Here is a 23,221-nt window from a genome sequence, read left to right as displayed (position 1 = left end):
TTGGAGAGCTATATTTTCGCCATTTTTCTATATAACCCCTTAAAAATAAATAACTTGTGAAGACAAAAGTTCATACAACATAGGTATGAAAAATCAACACTGTACATACAGGTTTAAAGGCGCTGAAACGTCTCGTGCAAGGACAAATATAAACTAAAATTTCGATTTTTGATGTCCTATATCTCCGCCATTTTTGATCATATGACCTTGAAATAGGTCATTTTATGTTCCTGAGAACATGGTCTTTCATATGCGCCCTTCAGAACATTTCTACGGTAAAGTTCATATTTGACCTTTGTTTGACCTCATTTGACCCTCTAGCGAACTCATGACCTAGACATAATCTCTGATAACATGTAATGAGAAAAAAACTTTCAATATCGCGATCTACCTGAATAACTAAACATGGACGATGTACAGCGTATAGTTATGAAGTTATGAGCATTTAAACTTCGTTCGAAAAAAGTAGTTTTTTATGTCTGTGACCTTGACCTTGACCTTTATCGTACAAAATCGAACGTACGTTTCAAGCACTCATGTACCTACATAACGTGTCCAAATTTGAACGTCGTACCTTGTTCCGTTCTTGAGAAAAAGTGTTAAGAAGGTTTCGTGGAAATAATAAGAATAATAAGAAAAAACAGAACAATAACAATAGGGATTTCCATCCTGAATGGAAATCCCTAATTATTGAAAATTGCGGAGACAATAGTGCATCATTCATCGAAATTTTAGTTTTATTTGCCCTTGCGGCAGGTGTTTCAGCGCCTTTAAACCTGTATATACAGTGTTGATTTTTCATACCTATGTTGTATGAACTTTTGTCTTCAAAAGTTATGGATTTTAAAGGGGCTACATAGAAAAATGACGGAAATATAGCTCTCCAAATAGGGCAATTTGTCCCCTTTCCTTTTTTTTCCGTAATTTGTGAGCTCGTAACGACTTTATCATTTAATGTATGGTGTTGACGTTTTGTTAAAGTAGACTTTGGCATATAGGCTGTAAAGGGTTTTAATTTCAAAGACAAAGCTTTAAAAATGGCGAAAATATAGCCTTGCAAATATGGCGTTTCGTTCATATTTTTAACATAAATTTTACCGTAATTTATGAAGTTTCAAGAGAAATGTTTTGAAATGGATGTGAAAGGGCATGATCTAAGACACATAAAATGACCAATTTCAAGGTCATATGATTCAAAATGGCGGAGATAAAGGATATCAAAAATCGAAATTTAGCTTATTTTGGTTTTTGCGGCAGGCGTTTCAGCGCCTTTAAACCTGTATGTACAGTGTTGATTTTTCATACCTATGGTATATGGACTTTTGTCTTCATAATTTATGGATTTTAAAGGGGCTATAAAGCAAAATGGCGGAAATATAGCTCTCCAAATATGGCAATTTGTCCCATTTCCTTATTTTTTCCGTAAATAGTGAGCTCGTAGGGCCTTTATCACTTAAAGAAGGGTGATGAATTTTTGTAAATGTAGACATTCACATATTGTCATGATTTTTATGTTCTACATGAACAATGTACACAATCGCCATGTTTGCGTTAATTCAGGTACATGTACATGTGTAGCTACACCGAATGCATGGGAGGCCTTCCTTACGTGAACCTAACTATTAATAGGACGTACATTTAATCAAACAAACAAACAAACAAAAAAGATAATACACAAACCCAATAACTGACAGGTTTAAAACCTTTTATGTATGTGGCAGAGCTGTCACATGTGACACCGTATGTTTAAGCAAAACCGGTGCTATGTTGGGGGAAATACTCGGCAGTTTTGAAACCACAGAACCAAACAAATTCACGTCAAAATTCTTTACAAATTTTACATCTACAGGTATTGCCCGACCCGCACATTAACCATTAACTGATGTACCCTGAATATATCCAATCAACAGGCTCCGATATATTCATCTCTCTATGAAATCTTCTGCCCCTAAATCTTTTACGGTTGGACCAGCCTACTTTCGTAAGAAACGCTTCCTGATTAATGGAGTGAGATCGTCCGTTCATTCATTCATTCGACTTGAAGCGAAGGAAATGGGTTTTAAAGCAATCGCCTGTTCGCTAACATTACTTATATCGTTACATAGGTGTTTTAGTTACTATTACTTTTTTTCTTATTTCCACGACTGGTTCGCCCGTTGTCAGTATAATGTGACCGGGTGGGGTGTGTTTCTTGGTGTCTTCGGCGGCATGCTTCAGTGATATAGCACTATAAAAAGGGCAACAGATCCACTATACAAGAAGTCACAACACAAACATACCGCAGTCTCCCAGTACACTCACCTCGCACAACATACACGCAACACACCGCATACATGGGAGGCCGTCCTTACATGACCATAGCTGTTAATAGGACGTTAATAAATCAAACAAACAAACAAATCTTGTTAGCAGGATATCTCACGAACGAAACACAGTACGACGCTCAACTTTTGACACATTATGTAGGTACATTAGATCTTATAACGTACGTTCGATTTTTTACAAAAAAATGTTTAAGGTCAAGGCCACAGACGTAAAAAACAACTTTTTTCGACCAAATTTTAAACGTTCCTTACTTCATAACCGTACGCTGTACGTTGTCGTTGTCCCCGTTCTGTCATTAAGGTAGATCGTGACATAGCGCGATATTTGTTCATCACATGTTATCAGAGATTATGTCAAGGTCAAGAGCTCGCTACGGGGTCAAACAAAGGTCAAAAGCGAAAATTGCCACAGAAAAGTTTTGAAAGATAGATTTGAAAGGGCATGCTCTCAGAGATATATAATGAAAAGTTTTGAGTTCATCGGAAACAAAAAATGGCGGAGATTTAGACCTTGGAAAACTGCGATTTTGCCGCTTTCTCGCCAACAATGCACGATATTTCAGCGCCTTTAATACTTAACATACATGCTTGAATTTTGCATAGACATAGCATGGACAGACATCTACAACAGTTTTACGCCAAAACTTTGTGACTCTTTTACGTCATCAAACTCGATTATACAGATTTCATATTTCAAACACCTATGCGCTATAGTATACATGTGTGCCTGCATGAATTAAGATTAAAATTATAATTATAGTCAAGGTCATACAAGTCACATATGCTACATCAGTACAATTGTTGTAGAACACCTTTACATCAAAGACCAATTGCCGCATGTCAAAATAAGTTTTTATTTTATGACCTTAATCACTCTTGAATTATATGCTGAAATATCATTTTATATTAACACAACTCGTTTGAAACATCAGCTGAGCTCATGTATGGTATAAATGTATACGCTTACAATCGAATTACGTTGTCATAAATTCAAGGTCAAATCTTGCCCCTAGAGCACAACATAGTTCAAGTTATATGTGTCGTAAGTTTCATACTCACGCAACAAGAAGAGCTTTTAATATGTTATTCACCAACAAAAGTTACCAACATTTTGAAAATTGCAATATTTACAATTCACAGAGTTTAATTTTACAAAGTCAAATAAGTGATCAAAATTAATTTTAGCGGTATATTTACTGCCTAAAAATGATGATATTTGCCACTTCAGTGCAGAAGAATAAATACACACGGTCCGACCATGAAGCTAAGTTGTGGTCTGCTATTTTATTTTTTTACATTTTTACAATGGTGTCAGTAATTATAAAGTGACCTTTTCACATATGCTACCATCTAAACATACATAAAGCATAAAGACAAGAACTAATATGGTGCATAAATGCTGTGTTGTAACGAGTACCTATAAAGCTTCATGATTTTCACGGGATTTCAGCGCATTTACAATTTGGTGTATAATGGTCATTTTTGCACATATATGTAGGTATATAATATAGAACGATGTTTAGAACAGTTTTTGTTTCAATGTCATATCATACAAATTGGCAGAGATATTGGCTCATGAAATTGCCAATTTCGTCATCAAAGTTAAATACGATTGCGACCGTTCGCCAAGATCATCTCTTGTTGCGTCTTTTTGACCATATGTACATTGTAATTTGTCCTCTATCTATGTTGCATTTGTTGAATGTTGTAAATATGTTTCTGTACACAGTTTTTTTTTTTTAAATTTACTAATAATAAAGTTTGAAGTTTGAAAGTCCAGAGACACGACAGGTAGTGATCCATTCAGTTGATTTTATTGCATCAGTTCAATTAAAGTGCAATTTAAAGAATCTTTTAAAACTTATATGGTCATTTTTTGCACATATATGTAGGTATATAATATGGAACGCTGTTTAGAACAGTTTTTGTTTCAATGTCATATCATACAAATTGGCAGAGATATTGGCTCATGAAATTGTCAATTTCATCATCAAAGTTAAATACGATTGCGACCGTTCGCCAAGATCATCTCGAGTTGCGTCTTTTTGACCATCATTTAACTTACTTACTAGTTACTGAAACCAAAGGTATAGAATTGCATAAGGACAAAACTTTTCATAATATTAACATATACATGTACATCGTTGTTTGAATGCTGTTAGATCTGACCGCTACTGAGACGCGCAGTGTTACGTGTTAATAACCACATATAAAATATATACAGAACTTGTTTATACAAAAGTGGCGGCTTCGTTTCACATAAATCACACAAAATGTTGAGGTTTCATTTATAGATATAGTATATCTTATTACCCCACCTTAGACAGTGATCCGTTCAATGCACATGCATGTTTCACAAAAAGTAATATACAAAATGTGTACATTGTAATTTGTCCTCTATCTATGTTGCATTTATTGAATGTTGTAAATATGTTTCTGTACACAGTTTTTTTTTTAATTTGCTTATAATAAAGTTTGAAGTTTGAAAGTCCAGAGACACGACAGGTAGTGATCCATTCAGTTGATTTTATTGCATCAGTTCAATTAAAGTGCAATCTAAAGAATCTTTTAAAACTTGGAAACCTTTAACAGACAACAACAACTAAACCACAATTAATGATGGCACTCACTGTCTAGACCCAGGTAGCTAAAATCGACAAGTTTGTCGGTCATTTTACACATTTTTCACAAAAGCTCTCATCGTAACATACATAAAGCGTTAAGACAAGAACTAATATGGTACATCAACATGTCTTGTTACGGCTGCCTATAAAGCTTCATACATGTATGTCCGTGCCTTTGAATGATTTTCACGGGATCTCAGCGAATTTACAATTTGGTGTGTAATGCCATTTGTCGCACATTCATGTAGGTATATACTATGGAACGATATCTATATCAGTTTTGAGTTTCAAGGTCATATTATACAAAATGGCAGAAATATTGCCATCAAAATACTATCATCAAATTATCATGTAGGTATATACTATGGAACGATGTCTAAAACAGTTTTGAGTTTCAAGGTCATATCATACAAAATGGCAAAAATATTGCCATCAAAACACATGTACTGTCATCAAAGTTAGATATACGATCGCTCCCGGTCACGAAGACAACTCGAATTGCGTCCTTTTGGCCATGAAACTAAAGGTATAAAAGGCATTTACAAGACTGCATAAGGACAAAATTTATGAATAAAGATGTGTTTTAACGTTTTGAAAATATTAATATATAATCGTTCTTTGGATACTGTTAGATTAGGCCGCCACTGAGGCGCACAGTGTTACGTGTTAATCACTAGATATACTGTAAAATATAAAGAACTTGTTTATACAAAAGCGGTGACTCTATTTCACTTTACAGCGCTTTTAATACTTAACATACATGCTTAAATTTTTGAATAGACATTGCATGGACGAATGTCTACAGAACTTATGCTTTTTCATTGACCTTAACCTTAATTCAAGGTCACAGGGGTCAGAAAGCTTGAAATCTTTAAACGATTTCTTCTTAATAAGCGAGAGGCCTAGAGACCTGATATTGGACCTGTGGCATGCTGAGATGAAGGGCTAAGGTTTCTTCTAATGAATGACCTTGATCTTCATTCAAGGTCACGGGGGTTAAATAGACTGAAATATATTTAAACGACTTCTTCTTAAAAACCAAGTGTCCTAGAGACCTGATATTTGGCATTTGGCATGCTGAGATGATACGACTCGTACAAGATGGCAGAGATATTGAAATATGAAATAGGCAATTCGATCATCAAAGTTAAATATGATCGCGCCCGGTCACGAAGATCATCTCTAATTGCGTCCTTTTGGCCATGAAACAAAAGGTATAGCATGAATTTACAAGACTGCTAAAGGACAAACATTTTGAATAAAAGATGTACTTTCACGTTTTCAAAATATTAACATATAGATCGTTCTTTGAATACTGTTAGATTTGGCCGCCACTGATGCGCACAGTGTTACGTGTTAATGACTACATATAAAATATACAGAACGTGTTTATACAAAACTCGGTGACTCCATTTCACTTTACACACAATACAATGAGGCAAGATTATATTCCAATTGTTTTATTACTGATACATCTATCTAATTCAAAAGCAATTAAATCCTACTATGAGATGTACAAATAAAACCCTACAATCTAAAATATGACTAAATAACCTAACATGTGGCTTCTTGGGAGTTACTCGTATGACTACAAACATACTTGTTATATAGGTAGACTTCTACCCTTAATTTTTCACTGGTATGTAACCTATTTACCAGGGATGACCCATCTGGCATCAGGTTATACTTTAGAAATATTGCAGGTAGACTTCTACCATGCATTTTGGGTGAACTTATTTACCAGGGGCGGACCCATCTGGTATGAAGTCAGTTTCCTACCGGGACCTTATTTACCCAGGGCGTCCCCACCGGTATCAGGTTAAGAATTGTTTCTACCAGGGACAACTTTATTTACCACGTATAGCATCTCAGCCGGTATCAAGTTAAATCCTCTGGTTTAATTGATAGATCTTATATAAAGGTATAACTTTTATTTCAGGGACAACCTTATTTACCAGGGGTACAACCTCAACCGGTATCAAGTTTAAATCATCTGCGTACCTATTCATTTCAGAAAATTATTTTAATTGATCTATCAATTGTCTGAATTGGGGGTAAAAATTGTTGTTTGCAACATGTTGTTTGTAATCTGTTGAGTAACTCCAAAACATATTAACATATGTTGATAAGTATCTTCAGAAAGCATATTACAATAAAATATAATCAAAGTTATGTAATTAACAAAACAACATAAACTTTAGGAGTATCTGGGACAATCACAAGCAAATGACTCCGTTCCATAAATTATGAAATTGACCAGAGCCCAGCTATATAGTACCTAATATTCCTGTCACATAAGATTTGCCCAATCATAATTGACTGTCTTGGTCATGTGACTAATCAGCTTAAGACTAATTAAGGACGCTGTCGAAGCAAGAGTCCTCTACTGATATGTTAAAGGCTAGATCTCCTAAACTATAATACCCTAAATTATGTACACACACCCACACCACGTACAGGACCTCACTCCCTTTCTGACATCACTGACTTTCCTTATCCAGACCCTAAAGCAATTAATCACAGCCCAAGGCTGAATAACATCCATATGCATAAACACCCTCCTTTAGATATTCAGAACAAAAAAATGACATTAGCCCGGACTGCTTGACCTCAATTGAAATCTGCCAAACTCCGAAAAATAAACAAATGCCTTATCTGACACCCTCGTTCAACTCTATTCCCTGACCCCCTCCTCTTCCCCATGTGTCTGCATTAGTACCCTGATTACAACATAAGGTAAATTCAGTATAAAATATAAATCACAAGAGCAGAAAGCTTGTTACATGTACAGAAAATTTGAATATAGGTATATGTATTGTGTATGAACAAAAACAAAAAATGAACAAATTTACATATAAACCGCACAAAATATTGAGATTTCATTTATAAATTAAGTTTATCTTAATATCCCATCTTAGGCAGTGATCCGTTCAATGCTCATGTATATTTCACAAAAAGATAAATAATTTGCTTCCATCTATGTTGCATTAATTCTGTTGAATGTTTCTCTACACAGTGTATTTTTTAAAACATAACTTAGCCTAACCCTTTCTGTGCGGTGTTCTGAAGGATTAATTTCGAAATAGGAAATATAGAGCTTTGTAGCACATGCATAAGATGGGATAAGGATACGTTTGTCGCGATATGATAGGGTTTTAGATAGGGTGGCGGGGTCTACTTTTATAAATATGCATTATATGTATGTACATGTAGCATGTAGTCTCATTGTTGTCTGGGTCCATTTTCTTGTAAACATATATTTCTTCTTGTTTGTTTAAAGTTTTAATTTACAGACAAAAGTCGAATGCAAACCCCTTGAACCTGAGTTGACACACACGTACACTATGTCATATGGCTTTTGACTTATTGAAAATAGCAATTTTATAGCCCAGACTATGACGATTTGAATGAGTAAACGATCGTTTTAATTATATCAGTGTAGTTATAGATTGTATTTTATATACGGATTACATTTCCACTTATCAATGTAACAAATGCACATAGTGCGAATGTTTTAAATATTCATAATCGCCAATACCGCAACACTGCCCCATTGACTTTCCCGGCTCTTGTCACAGCTGTTGGTCTCAGATGACGTCACGAATCTACAGCCACCTGGTGATATCAGGGACGATAAGCGATGCTAAACTTACGTCAAATACAACCGGTACTTTTGTTGGAAATCATAAAGTGCATCACAATAAACAAATGCAAACACAAAAATAGCATTTTTAAAATTTGTTTTTATCACCTTTAATGACCATGGTAGCAATATTGAAAACAGGTGCATTATCTAGGAATAATAACCTGTCAGAAAACATTTTAACTTTTGAAATTCAAGATTAGCCAGCCAATCAGCGGCCGGGTTAAAATTCTATCCTTGGCTCAATCTTGTATACACACGGGCCGTTTCGAAGGTCTTTTTTTCATTTAGCTGGTTGTTACCTATACCCAACTTGAATACTGCATGAAGAATGTACACAGTCGCCATGTTTGCGTTAATACACGTACATGTACATGTGTAGCTACACCGCATGCATTGGAGGACGTCTTTACGTGAAACTAGCTACTAATAGGACGTACATTTAATCAAACAAACAAAAAAGGTAAAGCACAAACCCAATAACTGACAGGTTTAAAACACTTTGCGTGTGTGGCAGAGTTGCACCTGTGACACCGGATGTTTAAGCAAAACCGGTGCTATTTTGGGAAAATACCCGGCCGTTTTGAGACCACAGAACCAAATAAATTCCCATCAAAATTCTTTACAAATTTTACATTTACATGTTTTGCCCGATCCACACATTAACCATTAACTAAAGTACCCGGAATACATGTAATAAACAGGCTCCGATACATTCACCTCTCTATGAAATCTTGTGCCCCTGCCACTCCCTCCCAAGGGCACTCCCGTGCCCTTTTGAGCACTCCCCCACTCCCCTAAAAGAAACGCTTTCTGATTAAATTGAGTGAAATCGTCCGTTCGTTCATTCATTCGACTTGAAGCGAAGGAAAAGAGTATTAAAGCAATCGTCTGTTCATTACTTATATCATTACATAGGTGGAAATCCCGTGATTTGATCGCGATAAAATCGAGTATATTATTGTTTTTATTTCATACAACACCAAGTACAATGTTTGCATTAACTTGGTTTTTTTTTCAATACCACAACAAACATTGTACATGTACATATTTATACAACACGTACATTTAGTGTAGAAGAATAGGGAAAACGCAAATAGGATTCCTGTCGAGTGCCTCGACCAGGAATCGGAACCGGGTCTCCAGTGTGAAAAACTACGGCTCTACATACTGAGCAAACAAAGCATACCCCGTCAGCTGTTTGTTTGTTTGTTTGATTAATTAACGTCCTATTAACAGCTATGGTCGTGTAAGGACGGCCTCCCATGTACATGTACGTGGTGTGTTGCGTGTATGTTGTGCGAGATGCGTGTTTTGGGAGACTGCGGTATATTCATGTGGTGTCTTCTTGTATAGTGGAACTGTTGCCCTTTTAATAGTGCTATATCACTGATGCATGCCGCCGAAGACACCAAGCAACACACCCCAACCGGTCACATTATACTGACAGCCCGTCAGCTGAGTGACAAAGACTGTATATAACACTACGTAGAAACCACACCGACCCGCACCTCTTTTTACAGTAGCAAGCTGGTGTTGTACAGCTGTATAACATTTTTAGAAAAAGAGGGCTGTGGTTGCCGAAAAGGTTTAAAAAGATGTCCATAAATATAACCACAGGCATTAATCTCCCAGTCGAATTGTTTGAATCCCATGTGGCGGCAGTTGCTAGATACGTACTAACTGCTTGTCGGTAGATTTTCTCCTGGTACTCTGGCTTTTCACCAACATCTAAACCTGACATATTTGAGTACCTCAAAAACCAAGCGGAAATCACAAAATCTACGCTTGTGGTGGTAAACAATACCCATTTCTGTGTCCATCCACAATCTCCTTTGGAAGCATTGTATCCCGTACTTTGTAGAAACTCCATTTAAACATCGTGTAGCTCACTTACTTTAACCATCACCGCCATGTTAAGTTTTTTCTATAAATGTTTCTCAAAGGACTAGATACGGTAATGGCTCTTTTTGGCCCCTAAATCTACCAAATTTCAAATTAAGTATTTAGAAATTAAGTTGCAGCGTTTGAAATATTGAATATGCCCCTGATAAAAACTTCGTGATATTTTTGTTGACAGAAAGTTTGTTTTTGCTATTTAACCATGGTAACTTTGCATAAATTATGCAAATTTGAAAATTTGGTCAATTTTGGCATATTTTTTGATAGTTTTTCTTTTAAAAGCAATAGAGCGCAACCTAGAACAAACTTTATATTTTAAGGGAATTAGCAGACACAAAGGTTACGTCATTTCGAGAAATACAAAATTTGTTCTAGAATGCGCTCTTTGTTAACTAGATGAAAAACTGCATAAAAAGGTCAATTTTGATGAAATTTTCACATTTTGCATAATTTATGTATAATAAAAATGGTTGCCATGGCAACTAGAACTGCTATATTACCTAAAAGCACTATCAAATATGTCAGGCATATAGTTAATATTTGAAATGCAAGATTAACATCTGAAAATAATAGGCTTTGGAAAATAGCGAATTTGGGGGCCATAAAAGACCCTTACCATACCTAGTCCTTTAGATATTGTTACTGCACTACGACATTATGAAGTGCTTCGCTTGTCGGTAAAATGAAGATAGCGGAGACTTTTACATGATTATTTATGAAAATACATAATTCAAGGGTAAGAATACAAAACTTGTGATACGTATACATGACATCTCCAACTATTTCATATCATATGATTATTTATATATCAGATTGAAAATCAGTTTATCTATTGCAGACCAACAGTGTCAGTAGGATTTTTTCTGATATTGGTGATGGAATTCAGTATTGATGAAATCCTTGCTTTTTAGGTCATCTGATCTACTGTCATCATGCATCGTCCGTCGTCGTGCGCCTTTCGTAAACTTTTCATTCAAACGACTCATTTACCGAAAGGCCCAGGGTACTGATATTTGGTCTATAGTTACTGGGATGAAGGGCTACCATGTTTCTTTTAATGAATGACCTTGACCTTCATTCAAGGTCACAGGGATCAAAAAGGCTAAAATCTAAAATTGACTTCTGCTCAAGAACCAAAAAGCCCAGGGTACTTGTATTGGGCATGGGGCCTGCTGGGATACAGGGCTACCAAGTTTGTTTAAATGAATTACTTTCAACTTCATTCAAGGTCACAGGGGTCGAATCGGCTTATATCTTTACACAACGTTCTGTGAATAACTAAGATACCAAGAGACCTGATATTGAGCCTGGGATAGGTAGGAATGAAGAGCTACCAAGTTTGTTCAAATGAATGACATTGGCCTTCATCCAAGGTTAATTGGGTTAAATAGGCTAAAATAGTATCAAGAGGCATAGACAATTTATATTACCTTGGTTATTCATAAAAAAATCTTATATTCTCTCAATTTTTTTAAGTATACACCAGATAGCAGGTGAGTGATTTGGGTACATTGGGCACTTATTGAATCCACATTTGTTCAAAAGAATGACACGACCTTCATTCTGGGTTACAGGTGTTGATTGATGGGGCTTAACGTATCATATTCTCTTTAAATGACTTCGAAATGGGATATAATTTCTTAGTGAAATTGTTATCTCCCCTTTGAAAGTCTCTTCATTTCATCCGAAACACTCCTTAAGGTGTCGACAACTAGAACCATGTAAACACCTTTTATAATTATATGTTTTGATACCACTAAAGTTTAAAGCTTCCATAGTCAAGATTCTCTTGTCATCTACATCATATCTTTAATGAGGTAATATGCACTATAAGTTGTAACATATATTTAATTATAAAATGATTAATTGTGTATTTCTTTCATGTTTGCAATGTCATGTTGTAATGCAAATCAATATAATATAAACGATAAAAAAATGATAAAATGTTTAAAGGACCCAACATACCGGTTGTATTGCCATATATAGATTTTTTATTAATTTAGTACATTTGCCTCCATACCCTGCTACAAGGTTGCGTTATGCAGTCTGTAAAACAACCTCATGATCATTGTTATTAGTAATGACAATTGTTTTTAATTTTTTATCTAACTGTATTTCATTTGCGCTATAATTTGTTACTATTGATTTAAACGTCATAAAGAACGTTATCTTAGTAAGATCAAGTACACACAACAGTGCTGAATCATCAATTGTGATTATATGAAAGCTTCTACTATACGAAACTCGTAAATTGCTACTAGGTATCATTAAAAATCTGTTATCAATTGTCTAATTTTATGGCATTACTTTGATAAAGTTGATAGCGTTATTAGAGGAAAGGCGATGTATAGTGTATAGTGTTGTGCTGTTATTTGAAAGGACGTCCAGACAAAGGTAGGTGATATATATTGTTTATTTCGAGGTCTTAAGTGCTTGATGATTATGTTCAATTATAAAGTACACAATATATCTAAGATGAATTAAATGTTTTTAAATTTATATTTTCACTCTCGCCATGTAACCTTACAGTTGATGTTTATTAGGACGTCATTATCATTGGAAGATATCATAGGAAATGAGAGCGGATGAAATGACTGTTGACGATAATGACATGTTCATTTTTTTAACGTGCAACATATCTTACGGTGGTGTTATTAAATCGTTACTAAATGTAAATATAAACTTTCAGTTGGCAATTATGGATGGACAAACCGTTAGCGCAGTTCATTAAATGTACCGTTGACTAACTGGCATCCATCTTCACATAGTTGGCAACGGAAAGTATTTTAATGCTTAACCCCTTAACTCCCAAGAATTTTTAGCAGAGTTCTCGAAAATCTGACATTTTCTTTCAAAGTGATTTTTCACCCTTTTGCAGCAATATTTTTGGTAATCAACCCATATATATTTAGAAACTTCAGATCACAACCTTTTCAAATTTTGTAAGAAATATGGTGTTTTCACATTAATTTCGTTACCATAGCAACCGAATTTTTGGACTTTTACAAAAAAGTTTAAGTTTCTTATATTTATAACTCTTAAGACAATGAAAGTTATTTAGATGTCAATTTATCAACCTAACAATCAAATATATTATTGCAGAAGGGTTAACAATTTTATCGAATGCCATAATTTCAATTCAATTTTGAATATTACCATGGTTACCAACAAAATTAAAAACCGATGATTTTTGAAAATGCTTAAATTAGTGTTTCACCTGTCTTGCTTCATCTAGAGAAAGTTTGTTCTATGTTTAACAGGCTTGGTGATTTTTTTGCCTTTCGTATTAATTTCAAAAGAGAACGTGGTCAGAACTGGTATCAAATCATTAATCTTTTGCGTAAAAAATGTTACCATGGCAACCAAAATATAAATTACTGAAAAATGCGATTTTACACTGATAGAACCATTTTCACGCGCTTCCAGTTGACTAAAATATCGAAAAGAAATGTAATGTGTTGCAAAATCGTTTGTTTGACATGTCAATATTTATATTCATACTCAGATCATTTCAATGTTTTGGAACGCCAAAAACCAACATCATACATGTATGCCATTGTAGCCATTGTTACAAATATTTATCAAGATGTTTAGATAATATATCTAAATATATATCTGTACACAATAAAAAATGCAATGCGGTACTCTCATAGTATACTGCAGTAATTTGTAACTTACCAACATTGTATAGTGCCAGTTTCTTTAGTTTATCCACACAAAAGTATCAATATCCATCAAGATAATAAATGAATACAGAGTAAAAGACTAGCAGACAGCTTTTGTTTTTTCTTGACAAAATTTGTGTATTCTACACGTACATGTACTCATAATAATTTGCATGTTATTTTTTTAAAGATAAAAACGCATATACATATTCTATATTTGATAGAAACACAAACCATCTCTATTAATCATTTATCATCTGTGTGTTCTATGTCCAGTTCTATATTGCTTGGTTACCAAAAAGACAACCTTATATATACATATATATATTATGGTAGAAGCCCTCACTTTTTCCCAGATATACATCTATATACATTTGCAAAAAATGCATCGTACATATACGTGTATATGTGATGTATACCTTGTCCATATTGTAGATACCATGTAATGTAGTCGCTAAAACTGTCTATAATGTTAGACTTTTTTAATATTTTTTTTTGTCTATATATTTGGCAAAATAAAAAAAGAAGCCTAATAATATGGGCAGGTTTAGCGGACTACATGTAATGCACATACTTGTGTGTTATTGACTCTTGACCATATTGCAGATACACTGCATACAGTATGTAAATACATGTATATGTGATATGTCTTGACCATATTGTAGATACACTGTGGTGTCTACATATATATATATGTTATCTCTTGACCATATTGGTTATACAAGTGCAATGTCTACAAACATGCATATAGGGATTGGATTTCGTTTTTATGTTAACCATGCTTGTATGGAGCAATTCCTCTAAGAATATATTCTATGGGGCGCGTTAGCGCCCCATATTGAATATATTCTTAGAGGAATTGCTCCATACAAGCATGGTTAACATAAAAACGAAATCCAATCCCTATATTTACACTCACAAGACTTTTCTTTTATATTTTATGCAATAAAATCGTCATTTGAAAGTGACGTAATTATTCAATAAAAGTCGGTCAAAAGTGGGAGGAGCTTACTCAATAGAACAGCGAATGATGACTCTTCATGTAGGATAGAATTATTCATCCGCGACGAAAGTTCAATATTTTAATGTAAAATGAACATGACAAACAGAGTAAATTTCAGTGATAATTTTATTTAATCATATCAGAACTTTAAATAGGTATTCAATTTTGCTAAAAGTTAATATATAGCGTAATGACATAAAGTATTTGTACTCGGCCACATGTGTGAACTCGGTGACCGTTATTGTGAAGCGAGGCGAGGCTGACGCACGCTAACACACGGGAGTTTTCCGAAGTTGTTAAAACACCGATGTTCAAGTAGCTAAATTTGTTTGAGATTGTTGTCTGACTTGACGATATTACATCCTTCGGAGCCATGTGATTATATAATCTACGCTTAGATCCATCGCCATCTATAGATGAAACAACTTCACTTGTGTTCGATGGATACAATGTATTTGTGTTGACGTGTGACTGTCAACACGTGGATTACAAGCGGTGCATGTTTTATAATACACATGATTAATTTCTCAAAGAACAAAGACAAGAGAATATGTTTATAACTGACCTATCTCTGTCAGTGGGTCTCACGCCCGTCAACCCAAAAGACTCGATCGTAGGACACAGACACAGAGGTAATGTTTACATTTGACATCCATCATTTTTAATAAAAATGAAAGCGCTTCACGTCGCCCCGGTCGGGATATTTTCCCCGTTTCTTTATACAATTGTTAATTTTAAAAATGTTTGTATCATATATAAATATAAAACATATATGTATTGTTTACATTTTCCCCAAATTCTAAGAAAAACAGCAATATACACGTAATGTTACGTCAAAATGTAAACAAAGCCATGTGTTTCTTTTAAAAAAAGTAGCCCCTTTACGTTGCATAGAATATTTTCATACGCAAGTTCAAAGTTCAATGTTACCATGCAGTTATGGTAAACAAAATCGGCTAGTACTTACGTATAGTGATCAAGCCTAGCAAGTGTAAATATATGTATATGTGTTAAATTATGTATTGACCATAGTGTAGATACATGTACACTGCCGTGTCTATACATGTGTATGTTTTATGTATATACCATATTCTATTGTAGATACACTGCAATGACTACACATGTAGGCCTATATGTCTAATGTCTTGACCATATTGTAGATACGCTGCAATGTCTACAGATACATGTGTGTTATGTTTTGACCATATTGTAGATACACTGAAGTGTCAACAGATATATGTGTGTTATGTACTTACCATATTGTAGATATGCTGCAATGTCTACAGATACATGTGTGTTATGTTTTGACCATATTGTAGATACACTGAAGTGTCAACAGATATATGTGTGTTATGTACTTACCATATTGTAGGTACTTTGCAGTGTCTACAGATATATGTGTGTTATATACTGACCATATTGTAGGTACACTGAAGTGTCAACAGATATATGTGTGTTATGTACTGACCATATTGTAGGTACACTGAAGTGTCAACAGATATATGTGTGTTATGTCTTGACCATATTGTAGATACACTGAAGTGTCAACAGATATATGTGTGTTATGTCTTGACCATATTGTAGATACACTGAAGTGTCAACAGATATATGTGTGTTATGTACTTACCATATTGTAGGTACTCTGAAGTGTCAACAGATATATGTGTGTTATGTACTTACCATATTGTAGGTACTCTGCACTGTCTACAGATATATGTGTGTTATGTACTGACGATATTGTAGATGCACTGTGTGTCTATACATGTATATGTTTTATGCATTGACCATATTGTAGATAAACTGCTGTGTCTACACATGAATGATACGCTGCAGTGTCTACATATATGATTCATATCTTTGCCATATATGAATGTTATGTCTTGACCATATTACAGTATCTACATATGCATGTGCATTGCATGTACTATGTCTTATTCAGATTGTAGACACACTGCAATGTCTACCTGTATATATGTTATGTATTGTCATACACCTATGTGGTCTTTGTTTAGTCATACTTGTGTGATAACAAATCCAAAGAATTGGCTTCACTTTTACTACATGTGCACTTTTGATATAGCTATGAATAAATCCATAAACATGTATCTGAACATTGTTTTCTGACATATGCTCTTTTTACAAATGATTTGCTAAAGATAAAAAATGTATTATTTCAACAAGAAACAATTCAAAAATTATATATGATTATTTTAATAAAGAAAGCAGAAAGACATGATGAAAATGCTGAGTCTCATTACAGGGTTATGTTAAATACATCTGACCCCTTTCCAAATTGTAATTTTAAAATTAACTTCCCTACATTTGTGTCACATACATGTACATTTTTTAGCCTAATCTTTTTCTGGACAAATATCAGTAGTATTTCTATCACAGAGCATAATATTTTACATTTGTGTCAATTGAAGCATGAAGAACTTTACAGGCAAAATATGTTTAAATACATTTTGTATCTCTGGTCAAGTTGCCCAGTCACTTCACATCGGAAAACCATAATTTGGATTACATGTAAATGCATATGCAGTATAAAGAAGATGATGTATGATTCAGTTGACTTATTTGTATGATCAGACAACCTGCATTTTTAATGTTTTTAGTGCAAATAATGCATTGCATGTATCAATCTTTGATTTGAGATTAAGAGCAGATTTTTTATTGATACTGAATCTATCTGTACTATACATGATGTACATGTATAGGTATGTATATGAAAGGTGTCATTATTCTAAATGATTGTATCTCTGCAACTTTCACTACATAAGTTAACATGATCTATCCAAATTGGAACACTTTTTGAAGAATTGTAAAAAAAAACTGTAGAACTTTGTGTTTGTGTCAGGATCCCCCTAAAATTTCAAAACATAGATTCCTTTGTTTTCATTTCATATGTTTTGTTTACATGTCAATAGACTATTTTTGCTAATCTGTACTGGATTAATCAGTTGACCTCCTCCTGGAGGACATTTCTAGTTTGTATTTGAAGAACAAACTCATTACAGTAAAATTTGAAGAATCATATTTAAAAAAAAAAAAAAAAAAAAAATAAAAAAAAAATGATCTGGATATTAAATATCATTATAGATTATCTAATATATTTTGTCATTGACACTTAAATTGTTTATTTCCATTACTTGTAATCAGTAATTTTCTAAATATCAAACAAAATGTATATATTTAAAATAAAGATAAGATATCATAGTCAGTATTTGAAGTTAATCTAGTATTCCAATCCACAAAATATGTATGGTATATATATCGTATCAATGGTTTTTTTTATATTTACACGGCATGTGCATGTAGCTTATGTATAAATATATATGTGTTTAGTTCTATTGGTATTGATACAAATTAATATTTACGATGAGGTTACGGCATATTAGGTACAATGTATGTTTCGTATTTTTGTGTTCAGGAAACTTCGCATCGTGTCCGGCATACTTACACGCATGCACATGGTACATGTGTCACGTACGTACAGTAGATCTACATGTATATCGGCTGATAACACAACCATGTTAATTAGGTCCTCAGTGATTATGACAAGTGTCACTCATAAGATGTCCTAGTCAATCAATACTAACAATTTAGCTATAAAGATGCGGGCCACCATAGAAAATAATCGGCGTCGGACACGTGTGCTTCAATACATGGAACTTTTAGAAATGAAAATCCGGGGAAATCCCCGTTACTATAGATAGTTTTATCTGTCGTCGGCAAGATTTATTTGCTGAATTAATTTATTTTTTGAATACAGTCAAAGAAATCACTGTAAACAACGTTTCTTGACATTTTTGCGTAAGAGTTTAGAGTTTTTTAACTGCAAAATTGAGGACCATTATCCATAGTGTTCTGGTAAAGTCGCCGATCTGTTTCTCACAGGTGCTTGTTGTGAAACCGATCAACGTCAAGTCGTGGGACTGAGCAATTTTCCGTGGATGCATCTGTTGATTTATGGAGTCGTTGTATTGTTAATATGTTAGTATGTTATGAATGATAAATTTGTCTATTTTGTTCAGTATTTTCCTGACTTTCATCGTATCTATAAGTTATGCCAGATTAGTGAGAAAAAATGGTTAAAACTGACCACATATTGCTATGTATCGCGTAAAACCACACATCACACGTACTTTTTAGATGAAATCTTTGTTTTTGAAAAAAATGTTTGTAGATATTGCAAGATAAATATAAAATTGGGACACTAAGTTATCAACAGTATGAAGTTCAAGCATTATTTTTCAGTACTTTTTGATTAGCAAGGGATTCCATATCGGGTCCGTGCACTGAATGTTACGCCGACAAAGACGACGTCATCAATTTAAAATGTTCCGTTTTACAGTCTGCATCGTTTTTAAACTCAATAAAACATCATGAAGACATTGTTAAATGAAAATTTTATAAGAACACAAAATATTACTTGTTATCTCTAGTTTTAGCAGATATAATCAGTATCTCGATAGCTCCTAAAATAAGGGAGTTATGACGATTTGTTCAACACCGACACGTTATTGGCGTAGTTTGGCGTATCTGGGAGTTAAGGGGTTAAATGACACACTGACATTTTAGAAACACTGAACGGTGGGTGAAAATATTTTCAGTGTGTAAATGTTTGAAATAAGGATCAATATCTGTCCATGTCTTCAAATCTTTATTAAGAGCAATTTAGAGCAATAGCAAAATACACAGTATCTTGCGTGTCAAATGTAGCATAATGTGTGGTTCGCTTCTCATGATATTGTCAAGTTGTCGGTACTGAAGAAGAACGTTTACATAGCTTGATGGGTTGCAATACTTGCCACGACGGACTATTTCACATACAAATAGAGCGTGCATAAATCTTGATTTTTAGTCAATGTTAACGTCATTCGGTTTTCGTTTTGCAACTTAACAATGTTCAGTAGTCTTTCGTGTTTCGTAGAGCTTCCATGTGCTTTCAGATTTTTAGCAGCATCATTGAACTCGGGTACGTCGATAGAGCGGACACTTTGCTCGAATTGCGACTTTTTGCCTAAGTGGCATTGACCCCGTTGCTCTATTCTGTATTTACTCATTACAGAGTTATCTGCCCTTTCGGGTAGATATTGATTGTGGCGACATGTGTTTGTGAGCAAAACATCATAATTTTCGGAGAAAACGACGTGAATTGCGCCCACAAAATCATTAGGTTATAATGGATATCTACTCGCAAGGGAGCTAACCCTGTAATATGCAAATACGGAATAGAATACGGAGACAACATCTTATTTGCAATTTAACAGTGCCGGGAGGAATAAGTTTTAGCCATGACTACAACATAATTGCGTTTGATAAATCATGATTTTATGACAGGCGATTAAGGTTTATGTCTCACCATTCTACTGTACATCAACAAGTAGATATTTTGAAATTTCAAAGGAAACCATACATGCTTTACCAATTTTACTAACATTACCCTGGCTGTTTAATATGACGTTAATAAATCAATCAAACAAACAAACTTTTACGAAGGTGCAAATGCTAGTTACAGGGGGGGGGTAATAGTGTTTTAATTCTGTATTATAGAATGTCCATGGATCTCTGGTATTTACTCACTTTAGAAACAAATGTAATTTCATTATGAAATTGTGTAGGAAATTAAGCACAATATCTTTTTTAGGTGAAGACTTCCACGTGTTTGTATGGATCTATAAGTACAGTGATGTAGTAATCATATATGCATTTTTCCGTCTTTTTTAGGTGATCGACCCGACATTGCTTCTCTTCGGTACATCTAGCAGCAAAGTCGCTAATTAATTAGTTGCGGATACAGCTGAAATGGAACTACGTAAAATATAAACCTTACCCTTTAAAACAACTGAATGAAGCGTGGGAATGCTGATTCACTAGTATCTATTTAAGATATTGTCACTTTTCAAATTTGCTGACAGGAAAAGTATATATTAGTCTTTTTCACAAAGGAGTAAGACAATTGACTCGACAACGACATAATTCCCTTACACATTTTCTTTTGTTCTTGTTACAAGATATAACAAGGCAAGAACTATACAAACTGTAGCTCTCCTCTACAAACCAGTCTGTGAAGTATTCAGATGTGACGGATACATACTCACAATGTATTCGCGACTCAAGAACACAGTGGTAAATGGTATGTTTCAGCGATATTATGCCATTCTCGCCACGCTGATTCTGATTTCTATAATTTATGGATTAATTTTCACCTCCATGTATTTGAAAACTATAACAAAGATACACAATAATGTGTATTTTAACCACTTCAACGGAACGCAAATGCATTCAAAGGATAAATGGATTGGCAATTCCAGACTTCTGAAATGGAATGACACAGAACATCCCCATCCTAAATGGATCACACGATCAGGTCCGTTTGTACAGCTGCTGAAGATGGTATGTAACTATTTTGTACATGATAAAAAACAGACAAAGATACTGTAATCCAGATTTCTTTCGCGTGCGACATAACTTCGCAAATTTTGCGATCGTTTATTTCCGCATATAAATATCTATATCATTGATTTGACAGGCATGTCCAGTCAATTGAAATATCAGCTAACGTTAATTTTCGTGACCTTTTTTTGAAATGGAAGTCACGAAATTTAGTAACCGCGAAAAAATGTTGGATTTACAGTATATATGTTATGTGATAAAACTATATAAGATATTACTGCATTTAAATTCATATGTCAATTCTATGCACTTTTCCTTATCGAAAAAGTGTAACATGTCAGGACTGTGTATTACTCGAGCGTATATCACTATACAGTACAGCTCACGCGGATTTTACAATTCCCACTGGCCCGTCACGGGCGTGGGCATCGTGGACCCCACGGCCCATGGGATATGACGGTCCGCGACGATCCGTCATATAGCGTGGGCATCAATGGTGCCCACATGATATCGCGGTACGTGACGATCCGCGATATGAAGTGGACTGAATTCAACTCGAGACACCGTGTTTCGCGACGATCCATCATACAGCGTGGGCATGTATATTATTTCGATAACAGTAGTCCTTCGCGGTCCAGGATATGCCGTGGGCAAGAGCTGCCTTTCGTTAGTATATAATATATACGAGTTAACTCCCTTTGTCTTACGGTATCGGTATCGACCAACAGGTATTTGAGAATAGGATATATCAAGAAAAGATAACATATTGGATTCCGCTGGGTTGAAGTACATATATTTCTTATCGCGAAGAATACTAGATTACTTAATATTTCTGTTTCAATCGAGATATTGCTATTTGGGGGGTTCGGAGGTCGCACCCAGGAACAAAAATATGATTTAGAATGGCTGAGATGAGTTTTACTATGCATTTTGGTGATTTTGGTGTTTCGGGGGTCCGGGGATCTCCCCGGGAAAAAAAATTCGATTTAGAATGGCTGAGATGACTTTTACGATGTATTCTGATGATTTTAAAGCGTTAGTAAGTTTCGATTTAAAGTTACTTGCACTTAGAAATGATAATTGTGAATGTCGTCATATCATTATGCAACCCTGCTCGATCTGAACATTCCGGCTTCCCACCATCGGCACATTGTAGTGTAACTTAAAATAATAACGAATTCATTGTCTTGCTAAGACATATAAACAAGCAAATCTTTTAAGAGACATTTTTAGAAATAGTAAAATCCCTTGATGGACATTTTTAATCTAGTTCATGTGTATTGACTTTTTATTATTAAAGGTTTGAACATTACGTGTATCCTCATCCGTATCAGTATGTATACATTGGATATACATATTTATTATTTTCGTTTAAAGATATAAAGTGTATAATATAAATGTACTGGGTGATAATGAAAACAAGTAATGATTTTGTTTGTAAAACACTGAAAATGATTTTTGGCAGAACAGCAAAAAATCATTATATTTATATCTACATCGCAGTGGAACGAGTACCGGGTACATTCAGTCATATTATGAAGCCAAGTTGTGGTCTATATTTTTTCACATTTTTACTGTGTCATTAGTAATTGTAAATTGATTTGTGCTTGTATGTTTCCATCTTAACCGACAAAAGAAGAAAAATCTTACAGTATATAAAT

The 23,221-nt window shown here is 34.4% G+C and overlaps 1 protein-coding gene across 1 annotated transcript in view; it reads left to right on the top strand.

Moving 5' to 3' along the window:
* The window catches only part of LOC138310899 (carbohydrate sulfotransferase 15-like), a 79,142-nt gene that overhangs the window by 26,488 nt on the left and 29,433 nt on the right, over positions 1 to 23,221 (top strand). The window contains exon 2 of the mRNA XM_069252225.1: positions 20,892 to 21,560. Within this exon, the coding sequence (XP_069108326.1) occupies positions 21,267 to 21,560 (294 nt within the window). The 5' untranslated portion in view covers positions 20,892 to 21,266. The remainder of the gene's footprint in view (positions 1 to 20,891; positions 21,561 to 23,221) is intronic.

The sequence above is a fragment of the Argopecten irradians genome, chromosome 16 (assembly GCF_041381155.1).
Source record: "Argopecten irradians isolate NY chromosome 16, Ai_NY, whole genome shotgun sequence".
NCBI lineage: Eukaryota > Metazoa > Mollusca > Bivalvia > Pectinida > Pectinidae > Argopecten > Argopecten irradians.
This window is presented reverse-complemented; position numbering and strand designations above follow the sequence as displayed.